This window comes from Elephas maximus, chromosome 3 (assembly GCF_024166365.1).
Source record: "Elephas maximus indicus isolate mEleMax1 chromosome 3, mEleMax1 primary haplotype, whole genome shotgun sequence".
NCBI classification, from domain to species: domain Eukaryota; kingdom Metazoa; phylum Chordata; class Mammalia; order Proboscidea; family Elephantidae; genus Elephas; species Elephas maximus.
In genome coordinates this window covers 214,741,997-214,757,519 of record NC_064821.1, presented here as the reverse complement: position 1 = coordinate 214,757,519, position 15,523 = coordinate 214,741,997, and the positions used below count along the sequence as shown (strand labels likewise).

At 38.5% G+C, this 15,523-nt stretch overlaps 1 protein-coding gene across 6 annotated transcripts in view; it reads right to left on the bottom strand.

The window, feature by feature from the left end:
• Positions 1 to 15,523, bottom strand: part of CCDC181 (coiled-coil domain containing 181) — an 86,257-nt gene that overhangs the window by 21,778 nt on the left and 48,956 nt on the right. For 5 of the 6 annotated variants that reach the window (XR_007516893.1, XR_007516894.1, XM_049881297.1 and 2 more), the window contains 2 exons: positions 15,128 to 15,282; positions 13,252 to 13,416 (listed from right to left, as the gene is read on the bottom strand). Coding sequence is in view for 4 of the 6 variants with exons in the window: in XM_049881297.1 (XP_049737254.1) it covers positions 13,254 to 13,416; positions 15,128 to 15,282 (318 nt within the window). In the remaining 2 variants the exon portion in view is untranslated. The remainder of the gene's footprint in view (positions 1 to 13,251; positions 13,417 to 15,127; positions 15,283 to 15,523) is intronic. The other variant, XM_049881298.1, reaches the window with a different exon arrangement.

The following is a 15,523-nucleotide window of genomic DNA, read 5'->3' as shown; positions in this document are numbered from 1 at the left end:
TTTTCAATAAATGTTGGCCACTGTTTATACTGTGTATACATTCTTGAGAAAGAATCCTTGAAAATAAAAATATCAGGTATAAAACTGAAGTATATGAAGATTGAGTCTTGAATACACACTAGATAATAACTGCAGGCAAAAGTATTACATGTCATACATTAGTCCCTACTTTGAAATTTTTTCTAATTGTAAAATCTGATTAAAAAAAAAAAAAAGAATGCTCTAGAGAGAGTGACTTAGTGAAAATGGAGTAGGTAGCTCGAGGGGACTGTAACTTCACAGAAACATCAAAAAATCAAGGAAAAGCTGTCAGAACCAACTTTGTCAGAACTCTGGAAAATAGTGCAAGGTTTACAGCAACCAAGTGAATGTTGAATCAAGCAAAGGTAACTTAAAAATGGGAGGGAAACTTTGATGCATTTTTACTTGCCCTTGCCTTATCCCTCTCACTAGCTTGGCAGTAGTCTTGAGATGGCAGCCCCTGTTCCCAGGGAGGGGCCATGGTCCCTGTTTTTAAAGAAAGCAGAGCAGACATTACCCTCAAAGAGCTGGGTTTGCCTGTGCTAACCAACCCAGACTCCCTGAAGGACTGACACAAGGCACTTACTTTGTTTCATCTAACTTGGAACTCAGGGCAGAAAAGCAGAAGACATTCCTTGGAAACACTGTAAGGGAAATGAACAACTTGCTGCTACATAAGACAAAAGATTATAGTTGAGGCAAACAATATGGCACTGAAAGCCTGGGATGAAGAGCTGGAGAGAGTTTCTTTGGGAAATTAGGGCATTCAAAAGCACATATGTGTACAGGGGAATTCAGAAAGCCCTGCACATGTCCATGGCAGGACACACGCTCAGAAAAGACCCAAGCAGATCCTAAGCTGTCATCTCTGGCTGATCTCTAGGCTCCGTGCAAGCACCAACCGAAGGCTAAGGCAGTTGTAGACAGCCTGGCCAACACAGCCAATCTGTAAAGATGGACTGGGTGTTTTCTGGGGCTTTTTTTTTTTTTTTTTTTGGTTTGTTTAGGTGCGGGGGCTCCTGACATTCAAGGAAATGTCTGTCTAGATGAACACAAGCTAAAGGGACAGACTGCAGAGACCACATGTGACAAAATACAAGACTCCACAAAAATAGATTAGAACAAGTCACTACATAAACAGCTACAGCCAACAGCAAGCTATAAAAACGAACCCTGAGGAGGAGGAATAACCTGATTCCAGAGTTACCACATTATAATACTCAAAATGCCCAGTTTTCAGTAAAATACAAAGAACATTCAAAATGCCCAGTATTCAACAAAGAACAACACAGCATCAGGATTAAAGGAAAACTGATTTATCACTGCAATATGCAGATAACACAACCTTGCTTGCCGAAAACAAAATTGACTTGAAGCACTTCCTGATTAAGGTCAAAGACTACAGGCTCCAGTGTGGGTTATGCCTGAACATGAAGAAAATGAAAATCCTTACAACTGGACCAATAAACAACATGATAAATGGAGAAAAACTGAAGTTGGACAATGATATCGTTCTACTTGGATCAACAATCAAAGTCCATGGAAGCAGCAATAAAGAAATCAAACACCATATCGCATTGGACAAATCTGCTGCAAAAGACCCCTTTAAATTTTAAAAATCAAAGACGTCACTTTGATGACTAAGGTGCACCTGACCCAAGTCAGGGTCTTTTCAATCACCTCATATGCATAAGAAAGCTGGACAAGGAAAAAGGAAAACAGGAGATGAATTGCTTCACTCTAATTGTGTTAGCGAAGAAATAGAATGTATTGTGGACTGCCAAAAGAACAAACAAATCAGTCTCAGAAGAACTACAACCAAAATGCTTCTTAGAAGCAAGCATGGCAAGATTTCAGCTCGCTCTGGGCATGTCATCAAGATAGACCAATCCCTAGAAAAGGACAGAAAGCAGTTGGTAGTTGCCAGGGGCAGGGGGAGGCATAAACAGAGTGACTGCTTAATGTGTGTGGAGTTACCTTTGGGAGATGAAGATGTTTGGGAACTAGATAGAGCTGGCGGCTGCACAACTTTGTGAATTTTCTAAATGCCACCGAATTCCACACTTTAATATGGCTGATTTTATGTTATGTGAATTTCACCTTAATAAAAAAATGAAGGGAGGCAGAGCCAAGATGGCGGAATAGACAGATGCTTCCAGTGAGCCCTCTTTACAACAAAGACCCAAAAAAAACAAGTGAAACGAATATATTTGTGACAAGCGGGGAGCCCTGAGCATCAAAGGTAAGCTTAGACAACAAGCTGAGGAGCAGGGGAAGAGACCGTTCAGAACTGGAGAGGAGTTACGGGACCTGAACTAAGGGGAGCCCTCAGACACCATTCCTGGAGTGGAGGCGGTGGGCTGGTACTAGCATTTGGCTGCAGTTTCCTCAGGGAGAAGCAGTCAGCCACACAGCCCACTCACACCTCCGGAACCTGAGGAGAACAGTGCTCTCAGCAAAAGCTATGTACTTGTGTATATTTTACTGTGCCCCACCTCCACCCCCACCCCCAAGCAGGCTTCAGCAGCCGAATCCCTTGACCTGAGATAGGCACTGTTGAGCACCAAGAGCCATCCTCCCGGCCTTGGGGAAGGAAAAGATTTGCAACTGGGGAGAAAAGATAATTTGCTAGCTCCACTAACTGGGGGAGCTCAGGACAGAAGCGGCTCATGTCCAGGCATAAACCGTCCATGGACCTTGAGCACCTTTCCCTCCTGCATGGACCTGTGTGGGCCTATTTCAGGAAAATAAGCCCTTGTTGGCAAACACCAACCATTTCAGCTCTGCGGTGGAGAGGTGGGTGTTTGACGTTTGACGTTGCTTTGCCTATTACACAAGGTCCTCACCTACCCACATCAGGGACCTAAGGACTGGTAGCTCCACTCAGGTCACCCAGCCACCCATGACAGGGGTCCAAAGATAACTGGTACCTCCCAGTCCTTACAACCAAAAACTTTGGGTGCCCATGGTACCTCTGCAGAACCCACACTCCAGCACGATCTAGGGAACAGAGATGTGTTTTGCTCAGAGACACTCGGGGGCCAGTTCTCAGCCCCCCGCCTTGTTCAGAGCATGACACCCTGCTACAATCAGATTCCGGTATATACGCCAATCACCCCTGCCCCTCTAAGACTGTAGAACAGAGCCTGTACCACACACTTGATGATCAGCTACCTGGAAACCTGAGCTGAATTCACACAAGAAAACTGAATGGATTCCTAGACTGGTATACCTGATAACAGCTCTAGCCAGCTGGGGACAGGACACCAGAGCTCCAAAGGCGAAAATAAGCTAGCTCACTCAAACAACCCATAGAGGTTTACAAAATAAAACAAAGCAAGCAGCTATGACACAGTAAGCAAGCAAAAACTAGTACAATAACTTAAAGATGGCTCAGAGACAATAGTCAATATCAAGTCACATAAAGAGACCATGATCAACTCAACAGGCTCTCAAAGCAAAGAATCCAGGGATCTTCCAGATGAAGGTGCATTCCTGCAATTACCAGATACAGAATACAAAAGTTTAATATACAGAACCCTTCAAGACATCAGGAAGGAAATGAGGCAATACACAGAACAAGCCAAGGAACACATAGATAAAGCAACTGAAGAAATCAGAAAGATTATTCAGGAACATGATAAAAAGTTTAATAAGCTCAAAAAATCTATAGACAGCAATCAGAAATTCAGAAGATTAACAATGAAATTACAGAATTAGGCAACTCAATAGGAAGAGCAAAATTGAGCAAGTAGAAGCTAGAATTTCTGAAATCGAAGATAAGTCACTTGGCACTAATATATTTGAAGAAAAATCAGATAAAAGAATTAAAAAAATGAAGACACCTTAAGAATCACGTGGGACTCTATCAAGAGAAATAACCTACGAGTGACTGGAGTACCAGAACAGGGAGGGATAACAGAAAATACAGAGAAAAGGGATAACAGAAAATACAGAGAAAACTGTTGAAGATTTCTTAGCAGAAAACATCCCTGATATTGTGAAAGATGAGAAGGTATCTATCAAGCTGCTCATGAAACTCCACATAAGGTAGATCTGAAAAGAAAGTCACCAAGACATATTGTAATCAAACTTCCCAAAACCAAAGATAAAGAGAGAATTTTAAGAGCAGCGAGGGATAAATGAAAAGTCACCTACAAAGGAGAGCCAATAAGAATAAACTAGGACTACTCCACAAAAACCATGCAGGCAAGACGGCAATAGGATGACATATTTAAAAAACTGAAGGGAAAAACTGCCTGCGAAGAATCGTATATCCAGTAAAACTCTCTCTTAAATATGAAGGTGAAATCAAGACATTTCCAGATAAACACAAGTTTAGGGAATTCGTAAAAACCAAACCAAAACTACAAGAAATACTAAAAGGAGTTCTTTGGTTAGAAAATCAATAATATCAGGTATCAACCCAAGACTAGAACACTGGGCAGAGCAACCAGAAGTCAACCCAGACAGGGAAATCCCAAAAAGCAAAGATTATTTAAAAAAAAAAAAAAAAAAAGCCCAAAACAGGGTAACAGCAATGTTCTTATATAAAAAAGGACAATATTAAAATACTGAAGAGGGACTAAGAAATGTAATTATAGACCTTCCATATGGAGAGGAAGATACGGTGATACAAAGAAATAAAAGTTAATTTTAAATTTAGAAAAATACAGGTAAATAATAAGGTAACCACAAAGGAGACAAACTATCCTACTCATCAAAATAAAATACAAGGGAAAAACAGAGACTCAGCAGAAACAAAATCAACAACAACAAATATAAGGAAAGGACAATATATAAATAAAATCTATTCAGCACATAAAATTAAGTGGGGGAAAAAAACAACACACAAAAAAAGACACTAAATTCATACCTGTCCATAATTACCTGCAATGTAAATGGGCTAAATGCACCAATAAAGAGACAGAGAGTAGCAGAATGGATAAGGAAAACATGATCCACCTATATGCTGCCTACAAGAGACACACCTTAGACTTAGAGAAACAAACAAACTAAAACTCAAAGGATGGAAAAAAATATGTCAAGCAAACAACAATCAAAAAAAAGCAGGAGTGGCAATATTAATATCTGACAAAAGAGACTTTAAAGTTAAATCCATCAGAAAGGATAAGAAAGGACACTATATAATGATTAAAGGGACAATACACCAAGAAGATATAACCATATTAAATATAATGCACCCAAAGGCAGGGCTGCAAGATACATAAAACGAACTCTATCAGCATTGAAAAGTGAGATAGATAGCTCCACAATAATAGTAGGAGACTTCAACACACCACTTTCGATGAAGGACAGGACATCCAGTCCTTTATGGTGCACATGGAACATTCTCTAGAATAGACCACATATTAGGTCATAAAGCAAGCCACACCAGAATCCAAAACACTAAAATGTTACAAAGCATCTTCCCTGACCATAAGGCCATACAAGTAGAAATCAGTAACAGAAAAAGAAATCAAACACATGGAAACTGAACAGTATCCCACTCAAAAAAGACTGGATTATAGAAGACATTAAGGATGGAATAAAGAAATTCATAGAATCCAACAAGAATGAAAACACTTCCTATCAGAACCTTTGAGACACAGCAAAAGCGGTGCTCAGAGGCCAATTTATATCAATAAATGCACACATCCAAAAAGAAGAAAGGGCCAAAATCAAAGAATTATCCCTACAACTTGAACAAATAGAGAGCAACAAAAGAAACCCACAGCACCAGAAGAAAACAAATAATAAAAATTAGAGCTGAACTAAATGAAATAGAAAGCAGAAAAACAACTGAAAGAATTAACAAGACCAGAAGCTGGTTTTTTGAAAAAATAAACAAAATTGATAAATAACTGGCCAAACAGACAAAAGAAAAACAGAAGAAGCAAATAACCCAAATAAGAAATGAGATGGACGATATTACAATAGACCCAACAGAAATTAAAAGAATCATATCAGATTACTATGAAAAATTGTACTCAAATTTGAAAACCTAGAAGAAATCGATGAATTCCTAGAAAGACGCTACCTACCTAAACTAACACAAACAGAGGTAGAACAACTAAATAGACCTATAACAAAAGAAGAGATTGAAAAGGTCATCACAAAACTCCCAACAAAAAAAAAGCCCTGGTCCGGATGGCTTCACTGCAGAGTTCTACCAAACTTTCAGAGAAGAGTTAACACCACTACTACTAAAGGTATTTCAGAGCAGAGACAAGGATGGAATACTCCCAAACTCATTCTATGAAGACACCATATCCCTGATACCAAAACCAGGTAAATATACCACAGGAAAAGAAAATTATAGACTTATATCCCTCATGAACGTAGATGCAAAAATCCTCAACAAAATTCTAGCCAATAGAACTCAACAACATATCAAAAAAAAAAAAAATTCACCATGACCAAGGGGGATTCATACCAGGTATGCAGGGATGGTTTAACACTAGAAAAACAATTAATGTACTCCACCACATAAATAAAACAAAGGACAAGAATCACGTGATTTTATCAATTGATGCAGAAAAGGCATTTGACAAAGTTCAACACCCATTCATGATAAAAACTCTCAGCAAAATAGGAATAGAAGGAAGATTCCTCAACATAATAAAGGGCATTTATACAAAGCCAACAGCCAACATCACCCTAAATGGAGAGAGCCTGAAAGCATTCCCACTGAGATCGGGAACCAGACAAGGATGCCCTTTATCACCACTGTTTTTCAACATTCTGTTGGAGATCCTAGCCAGAGCAATTAGGCTAAATAAAGAAATAAAGGGCATCCAGATTGGGAAGGAAGAAGTAAAAGTATCTCTATTTGCAGATGACATGATCTTATACACAGAAAACCCTAAGGAATCCTCCAGAAAACTACTGAAACTAATGAAGAGTTCAGCAGAGTATAGGCATACAAGATAAACATGCAAAAAATCAGTTGGATTCCTCTACACCAACAAAAAAGAACATCGAAGAGGAAATCACTAAATCAATGCCATTTACAGTAGCCCCCAAGAAGGTAAAATACTTAGGAATAAATCTTACCAGAGATGTAAAAGACTTATACAAAGAAAACTACAGTACACTTCTGCAAGAAACCAAGAGAGACTTACATAAGGGGAAAAAATACCTTGCTTGTGGATAGGACGACTTAACATGATAAAAATGTCTATTCTGTCAAAAGCGATCTATACATTTAATGCAATTCCTACCCAAATCCCAATGGCATTCTTTAATGAGATGGAGAAACAAATCACCAACTTCATGTCGAAGGGAAAGAAGCCCCAGATAAATAAGGCATTACTGAAAAAGAACAGCGTGGGAGGCCTTACTTTACCTGATTTTAGAACCTATTATACCGCCACAGCAGTCAAAACAGCCTGGTATTGGTACAACAGATATGCAGACCAATGGAACAGAACTGAGAATCCAGACATAAATCCATCCACACATGAGCAGTTGATTTGACAATGGCCCCAAAACTGTTAAATGAGGAAAAGACAGTCTTTTTAACAAATGGTGCTGGCATAACTGGATATCCATCTGCAAAAAAATGAAACATACCTTACACCATGCACAATAACGAACTCAAAATGGATCAAAGACCTAAATATAAAATCTAAAACGATAAAGATCATAAAAGAAAAAATAGGGACAATGTTAGGAGCCCTAATACATGGCATAAACAGTATACAAAACATTATTAAGAATGCAGAAGAAAAACTAGATAACTGGGAGCTCCTAAAAATCAAACACCTATGCTCATCCAAAGACTTCACCAAAAGAGTAAAAAAAATTACCTATAGAATGGAAAAAAGTTTTTAGCTACGACATTTCTGATCAGCGCCTGATCTCTAAAATCTACATGATACTGCAAAAACTCAACTACATAAAGACAACCCAATTAAAAAATGGGCCAAAGATATGAATAGACACTTCACTAAAGAAGACATTCGGGTACCTAACAGATATGCGAGGAAATGTTCACGATCATTAGCCATTAGAGAAATGCAGATCAAAGCTACAATGAGATTTCATCTCACTCCAACAAGACTGGCATTAATCCAAAAAAACACAAAATAATAAATGTTGGAGAGGCTGTGGAGAGATTTGAACACTTATACACTGCTGGTAGGAATGTCAAATGGTACAACCACTTTGGAAATCGATTTGGCCCTTTCATAAAAAGCTAGAAATAGAACTACCATATGATCCAGCAATCCCACTCCTTGGAATATATCCTAGAGAAATAAGAGCTTTTACACGAACAGATATATGCACACCCATATTTACTGCAGCACTGTTTACAATAGCAAAAAAATGGAAACAACCAAGGTGCCCATCAATGGATGAATGGATAAATAAATCATGGTATATTCACACAGTGGAATACTACGCATCGATAAAGAACAGTGAGGAATCTGTGAAACATTTCATAACATGGGGGAACCTGGAGGACATTACACTGAGTGAAATTAGTCAGTTGCAAAAGGACAAATATTGTATAAGACCACTATTATAAGAACTCGAGAAATAGTTTAAACTGAGAAGAAAACATTCTTTTGTGGTTACGAGAGGGGGGAGGGAGGGAGGGTGGAAGAGGGACATTCATTAATTAGACAGTCGATAGGAATTACTTTAGGTGAAGGGAAAGACAGCACACAATACAGGGGAGGTCAGCACAACTGGACTAAACCAAAAGCAAAGGAGTTTCCTGAATAAACTGAATGCTTCAAAGGCCAGCGTAGCAGGGCCAGGGGTCTGGGGACCATGGTTTCAGGGGACATCTAAGTCAATTGGCATAATAAAATCTATTAACAAAACATTCTGCATCCCGCTTTGAAGAGTGGCATATGGGGTCATAAAAGCTAGCAAGCAGCCATCTAAGATGCATCAATTAGTCTCAACCCATCTCGATCAAAGGAGAATGAAGAACATCAAGGACACAAGGTGATTACGAGCCTAGGACACAGAAAGGGCCACATGAACCAGAGACTACATCATCCTGAGACCAGAAGAACTAGATGGTGCCCACCTACAACCAATGACTGCCCTGACACGGAACACAACAGAGAACCCCTGAGGGAGAAGGAGAGCAGTGGGATGCAGACCCCAAATTCTCATAAGGCCAGGCTTAATGGTCTGACTGAGACTAGAAGGACCCCAGTGGTCATGGCCCCCAGACCTTATCTTGGCCCAGGACAGGAATCATTCCCAAAGCCAACTCTTCAGACATGGGTTGGACTGGACAATGGGTTGGAGAGGGATTCTGGTGAGGAGTGAGCTTCTTGGATCAGGTGGACACTTGAGACTATGTTGGCATCTCCTGTCTGGAGGGGAGATGAGAGGGTGGTGGGGGTTAGAAGCTGGCGAAATGGACACGAAAAGAGAGAGTGGAGGGAGAGAGCGGGCTGTCTCATAAGGGGTAGTGTAACTGGGAGTGTGTCGCAAGGTGTATGTGGTTTTTTGTGTGAGAGACTGACTTATTTGTAAACTTTCACTTAAAGCACAATAAAAATTATAAAAAAAAAAAAAAATGGAGGGAAAAACAGTATGGTCCACCAAAGCAAGATTTTAAATTCTGTATCATTTTTTTCCAGCTATCCTACTACATTATAATATATCCTTTTCAAATATATATCGATATATCATTTAGAACTATTCATTGTCCATCCTAACAGCCTACTTCATCCAGCTCCCAAATTCTGCCTAATAACTGGATTTTTCTCACCTCTTCCTAGGCAAAATATTTCATTTCCTTAGAAAATTAGCTAGAACAGCAATTACTTCATATAATGACGGGCAGGCACTTCGAATTGTTACATGTATATTCTCACTAATTAGTTATTTCAGTACTGCACCAACTCTATGCTCAGTTCTGCAGCCTTAAATCCTCATGCTCATTACTACATCAAGTGTGTGGACTACATATTTTTAATGTCAAATCTTATCCTTAAGGAACTTATTATCAACTGGGGGCAAATATAGTAAGACACCTGAAATAAGTGCAAACAAGAACCCAAGACCAGCCACAGTGAAATGTTCAATGGCCTGGCATATCCTCCAAGTGCTACAGAAGTTGACACAGGGATGGATAGTTCTGTGTTTTTTTAATTTAGGGTCAAGTGACTAATCTACAAATACCCAGCTGTTAAGAACCTTTTTCTAGTGAACCTTTAACAGAACTCCTACAGTAACTCTCTCCTGCCCACTACTCTTCTGAGTTTCCCTTTGTCCTCTGCCCTTATTAAAATACAAACAAACAAACCTGTTGCCTCCCAGTAGATTGACTCATAGCAACCCTCTAGGCTGTTACATACATCAAGAGCAATGCTTCTCCTCACATTGGATTCCTGTATAGTCATATACTTGGATAGTCTTAAATATTTCATATATGTTTATCAAGGTATGTACACTTTATAATATAGCTAAGACAAAGGATTTTGCAATCATACAAAGTCTGCATGAGAGAATTGCTCATCTCTCAATACTGTAGCTTCCTCATCTACAAATCGAGAATAATAGGGTTGTTATAAGGATTATATCAAATTATATATGCAAAGCATTTAAAACAACATTAGGTACAATATAAACTCTATATATTGTTGTCAGGTGTCGTCAAGTCAGTTCCAGCTCATAGTGACCCTATGAACAACAGAATGAAACACTGCCTGGCTCTATGCCATCCTCACAGTCACGGTTGTGCTTCAGCCTAGTGTTGCGGACACTGTGTCAATCCATCTCGTTGAGGGTCTTCCTCTTTTTTTGCTGACTCTCTACTAAGCATGATGTCCTTCTCCAGGGACTGGCCCCTCCTGATAACATGTCCCAAGTATGTGAGATGAACTTCTGCCATCCTTGCTTCTAAGGAGCATCCTGGCTGTACTTCTGAGACAGATTTGTTCGTTCTCCTGGCAGTCCATGGTATATGCGATGTTCTTCACCAACACCACAATTCAAAGGCATCAATTCTTGTCAAGTCTTCCTTATACATTGTCCAGCTTTCACATGCAGAGGAAGCAATTGAAAATAGCACAGCTTGGGTCAGACATACCTTAGTCTTCAAGGTGACATCTTTGCTTTTCAACACTTTAAAGAGGTCCTTTGCAGCAGATTTGCCCAATGCAATGTGTCATTTGATTTCTTGACTGCTGTTTCCATGAGTGTTTATTGTTGATCTAAGTAAAATGAAATCCTTGACAAGTTCCAATATTTTCTCTGTTTATAATGTTTACTGGCCCAGTTGTGAGGATTTTTGTTTTATGTTGAGATGGAATCCATACTGAAGGCTGCGATCTTTGATTTTCATATCAGTAGGTGCTTCAAGTCCTTTTCATTTTCAGCAAGCAAGTTTGTGTCATCTGCATAATGCAGGTTGTTAATGAGTCTTCCTCCAGTCCTTCCATTGTGTTCTTTATATCGTCCAGTTTCTCGGATTATTTGCTCAGCATATGGATTGAAAAAGTATGTTGAAAAGATACAACCCTGATGCACCTCTGCTGATTTTAAGCCACGCAGTATCCCTTTGTTCTGTCCAAATGACTGCCTCTTTATCTATGTACAGGTTCTGCATGAGCACAGTTAAGTGTTCTGGAATTCCCATTCTTTGCAATATTATCCATAATGTGTTATCCACACAGTCAAATGCCTTTGCATACTCAATAAAACACAGGTAAACATCTTTCTGGTATTCTCTGCTTTCAGCCAATATCCATCTGACATCAGCAATGTTACCCTTCATTCCATATCCTCTTCTGAATCTAGCTTGAATTTCTGGCAGCTCCCTGTCAATGTACTACTACAACTGTTTTTAAATTATCTTCAGCAAAATTTTGTGTGTGATATTAATGATATAATTCGATAATTTCCACATTCTGTTAGATCACCTTTCTTTGGAATGGACACGAATATGGATCTCTTCCAGTCAGCTGGCCAGGCAGCTGTCTTCCAAATTTCTTGGCATAAATGAATGAGTGCTTCCAGCATTGCAACCATTTCTTGAAACATCTTAATTGGTGACCCATCAATTCCTGGAGCCTTGTTTTTCACCAATGCCTTCTGTGCAGCTTAGACTTCTTCTTTCGATACTATCAGTTCTTATTCATATGCTACGTCCTGAAACAGTTGAATGTTGACCAATTCTTTTTAGTACAGTGATTCTGTGTATTCCTTTCATCTTCTTTTGATGCTTCCAGCATCATTCAGTATTCTTCCCATATGATCCTTCAGTATGGCAACTTGAGGTTTGAATTTTTTCTTCAGTTCTTTCAGCTTGAGAAATGTCAAGTGTGTTCAGTGAAGCTTTACTCTATCCATGTCATTAAGGTCAACTCTACTTTGAGGATGCAGCTCTTCCCCGGTCGTATTCTGAGGGCTTTTCCACCCTGAGGGGCTTATCTTCTGGCACTATATCAGACAATGTCCCCTTGCTTTTCATGAGGTTTTCACTGGCCAGCTTTTGTAGAAGTAGATCGCCAGGTCCTTCCTAGTCCGTTTGAGTCTGAAAGCTCCACTGAAACCTGTCCACCATCAGTGACCCTGCTGGTATTTGACATACCAATAGCACAGCTTCCAGCATCAGAGCAACACTCAAGCCCCAAAAGTATGACAAGCTAACAGCTCTCTACAAAGACTAGATAATTTTGTAACATATCTAAATTAGTATTATGCATTATTGTTACTACTATTTGTGTGTGTGTGTGTGTGAAAACATGTGGAAGTAGGTCTACCTCATCACTTAGCTTGCTACAACTACTCAAATTCAAAATCTGATGTAAGTGGAACTTTGTAAGGTCTTAAGTTAGGCTTATTTAAGAAGTTCCTCCTGCTTTATTGAAATACTCTGTTGCAACTTTTAAAAAATGGATAGAAACTATGAATTATTACTAAGAACTATGGGATAGAAATCTATATCTTTCGTGTGTTCTTCCCAGCCAAAAATGTTAATAAAATAACTTAGAATCAAAGCAACATAGAGCTCATTTGTTGTTCTATTTGTTGAATAGACACAGAGATGGCACAATACATTACAACATCACAAAATAAACTATTTATTTTGTTCTAGCATTAAAAAAAAAAAAGATAAATTCCTTGTTAACATCACCAAAAGGTAAATACCACTTCCATAATTTAAAGTATGAGCAAAGCACACAAGCCATAAGAAATGATATACAAAATTTTGCAGGACAGCACCTGCCAAATGAAGTATTTAATAGATACCTTCAGTTGTAATGATCACTAAAACGAAAAGATCTGGCTTCTGACATACTATACAGGTGGCTCTGTAACTGTTTAGAACGCTTGGCTTCTAGTCGGAGCTGCCTGCTTCTCTCTTTGACAGCTTGTTGCTCTGCTAGTTTCTCTATACGTTTCCTTCTTAGCCATCTGTAGAGAGAGGCATGATCAGACTTGGTTACTGTCAACCCAAATACACTCTATAAGCAGTTAAAGAAAACTGACATTTCTTTACATTGAAATGCTGTAGTTGCAACACAAATTATTAAAACATTAGCTGAAAATTTTCAGGCTCATAACCCAGGCTCATCCAAGAAAGCATAGCTACTTTTGGAATCAAAGTAAAATTGATGTTTGAAGGTAAGTTTGTTTTATGAGGACAATGCCAACTTAACTAGCTTTTCAGTAATAAATACAATTTTTATATATGGATTAGATCCTACCCTTTTAAAAAATGTTTTTCTATGCAGATATGTAAATCATAAATTCCATCTAACATATTCTTTGCAACTAGCTGTATTCTAAAATGTTACTTAACCAGTTTAAGAATACCAACATGCAGAAACGCTGCCTTGGTTTTCTTGGTAGAGATATTATGGGACTCTTGCTTTCTGCTGCATGAAATAGTTCTTCCTTAAAACGGAGAAATAAGCCTAAGTGTAAAAGCATCAAAAGAAGTGACAGAAAAGTGTCTACGTTCGAAGAAATTCAAGTCTATAAAGCTTGCTTCGGTAAAATAACATTAAAAATAACTGTGTACACACATATTATCTAGTATATAAGTGAATGTGGGGTATGTGCTGTGTGTGTGTGTTAGAGTTAGAGAATAATAATGTCAGAAATAAACCTAAATAATCGAATAACTATGTTAGACTAAAAGAGGCATAAGGAACATCATGGTCTACTGTTGTGTGATCCTGAATTGGAAAATAGTTTAGACAAATTAACTGTAAGTGACTTAAGGGGTAATTGGAAAAAAAATGAATATCAGCGGGGTATTAGATGTGGTCATTAGTGAAAATAAGAACACTGCAGACGGCATTTACAGTATGATCTCAACCTAGATTTTAAGATCATAGATGTGTGCACAGAAGATATGCGCTATGGTACTAACAGTAATGATTTCTGGGTGACGAAAACAGGACTTTTCCCTCCATTCTCACAATGCACATTTACCGCTTCTGTTATAATAAAGGGTTAGGTTAAGAAAGGAAGAGATAAAGAAAGACAAAGAAAGAAAGTGAAAAAAGAAAGAAATGAACCTCAAAACAACTATACTCAATATCCATTCTTCCAGCCCTGCCTTACTCCCCCTAAGGCTTTCTGGCAAAATTATGCAGCCAAGTCTGTATTCTCAGATTAGCCAGGTACTGCAGTCTTACCCAGAGAACTGAAAAGAAATAGGTTTACCTTAAATTACCTAAATAAGTACCCAAATTGTTTTTTCAATTTGGTCTACACAGATTTTCCTCCTAAGCCTGCCTGCCTAGTTTACTAACAGAATCATTTATTAGTAAAAGCAACTCTGTCCAATTTTTCTGAGAACCAGGTAAGAGAAGCTCTAACCAATCTTTGACCCGTTTCTCTAAGAAAACGAACAAGTAAATGGTAAGCTATCAAAGGCTATCCTAGTGATGCCATAAGAAACAATTTTAATATTGAAAAGTATCTTGAAGAAAGAATGGTATACATATATAAACTATGGAGTTAAAGAACTATCTCACACATTTAAATAAGCCTGGATTTAAACTGAATAGGTACACACTGTAAGAGAGAAAATATTTTGATTTTTTTCTCGAACTTTATTGATTATGAAATGACTATGAGGAAGGGGGAAAGATACCCTGCCTTTACAACTTACTGTTTAAAGGCCCTTTCACGGCCTTCTGTTCCTTTAAGGAAGAATAAGCATTCTTCTTGCCTTCTTAGTTCTTCTGTCTTTCTTTCTTTCATCTGCTCTTCATGCTTTTTCTTAAGCCATAACCGAAAAGCTTGATGTGGATCTCTGTTTTCCTGCTGATTAGAAAAAGAAGCTTTGCTAAATTTAAATAAATCAAAACTACTTTCTGAGGCCCTGCCTACTGGAACCCCACAGGACACATGTTCCACTGAGGAATTCTTTATAATAATACAAACCTCATCATCTGTATAACTAGGATCCAAACCAAACATATCACCTTAAATCAGCAACACAGGTTACCCTTCTGTCAGAAAATTCTACACTGAATTCACTGCCAGGTGGCTCCTTTCAAAAGTC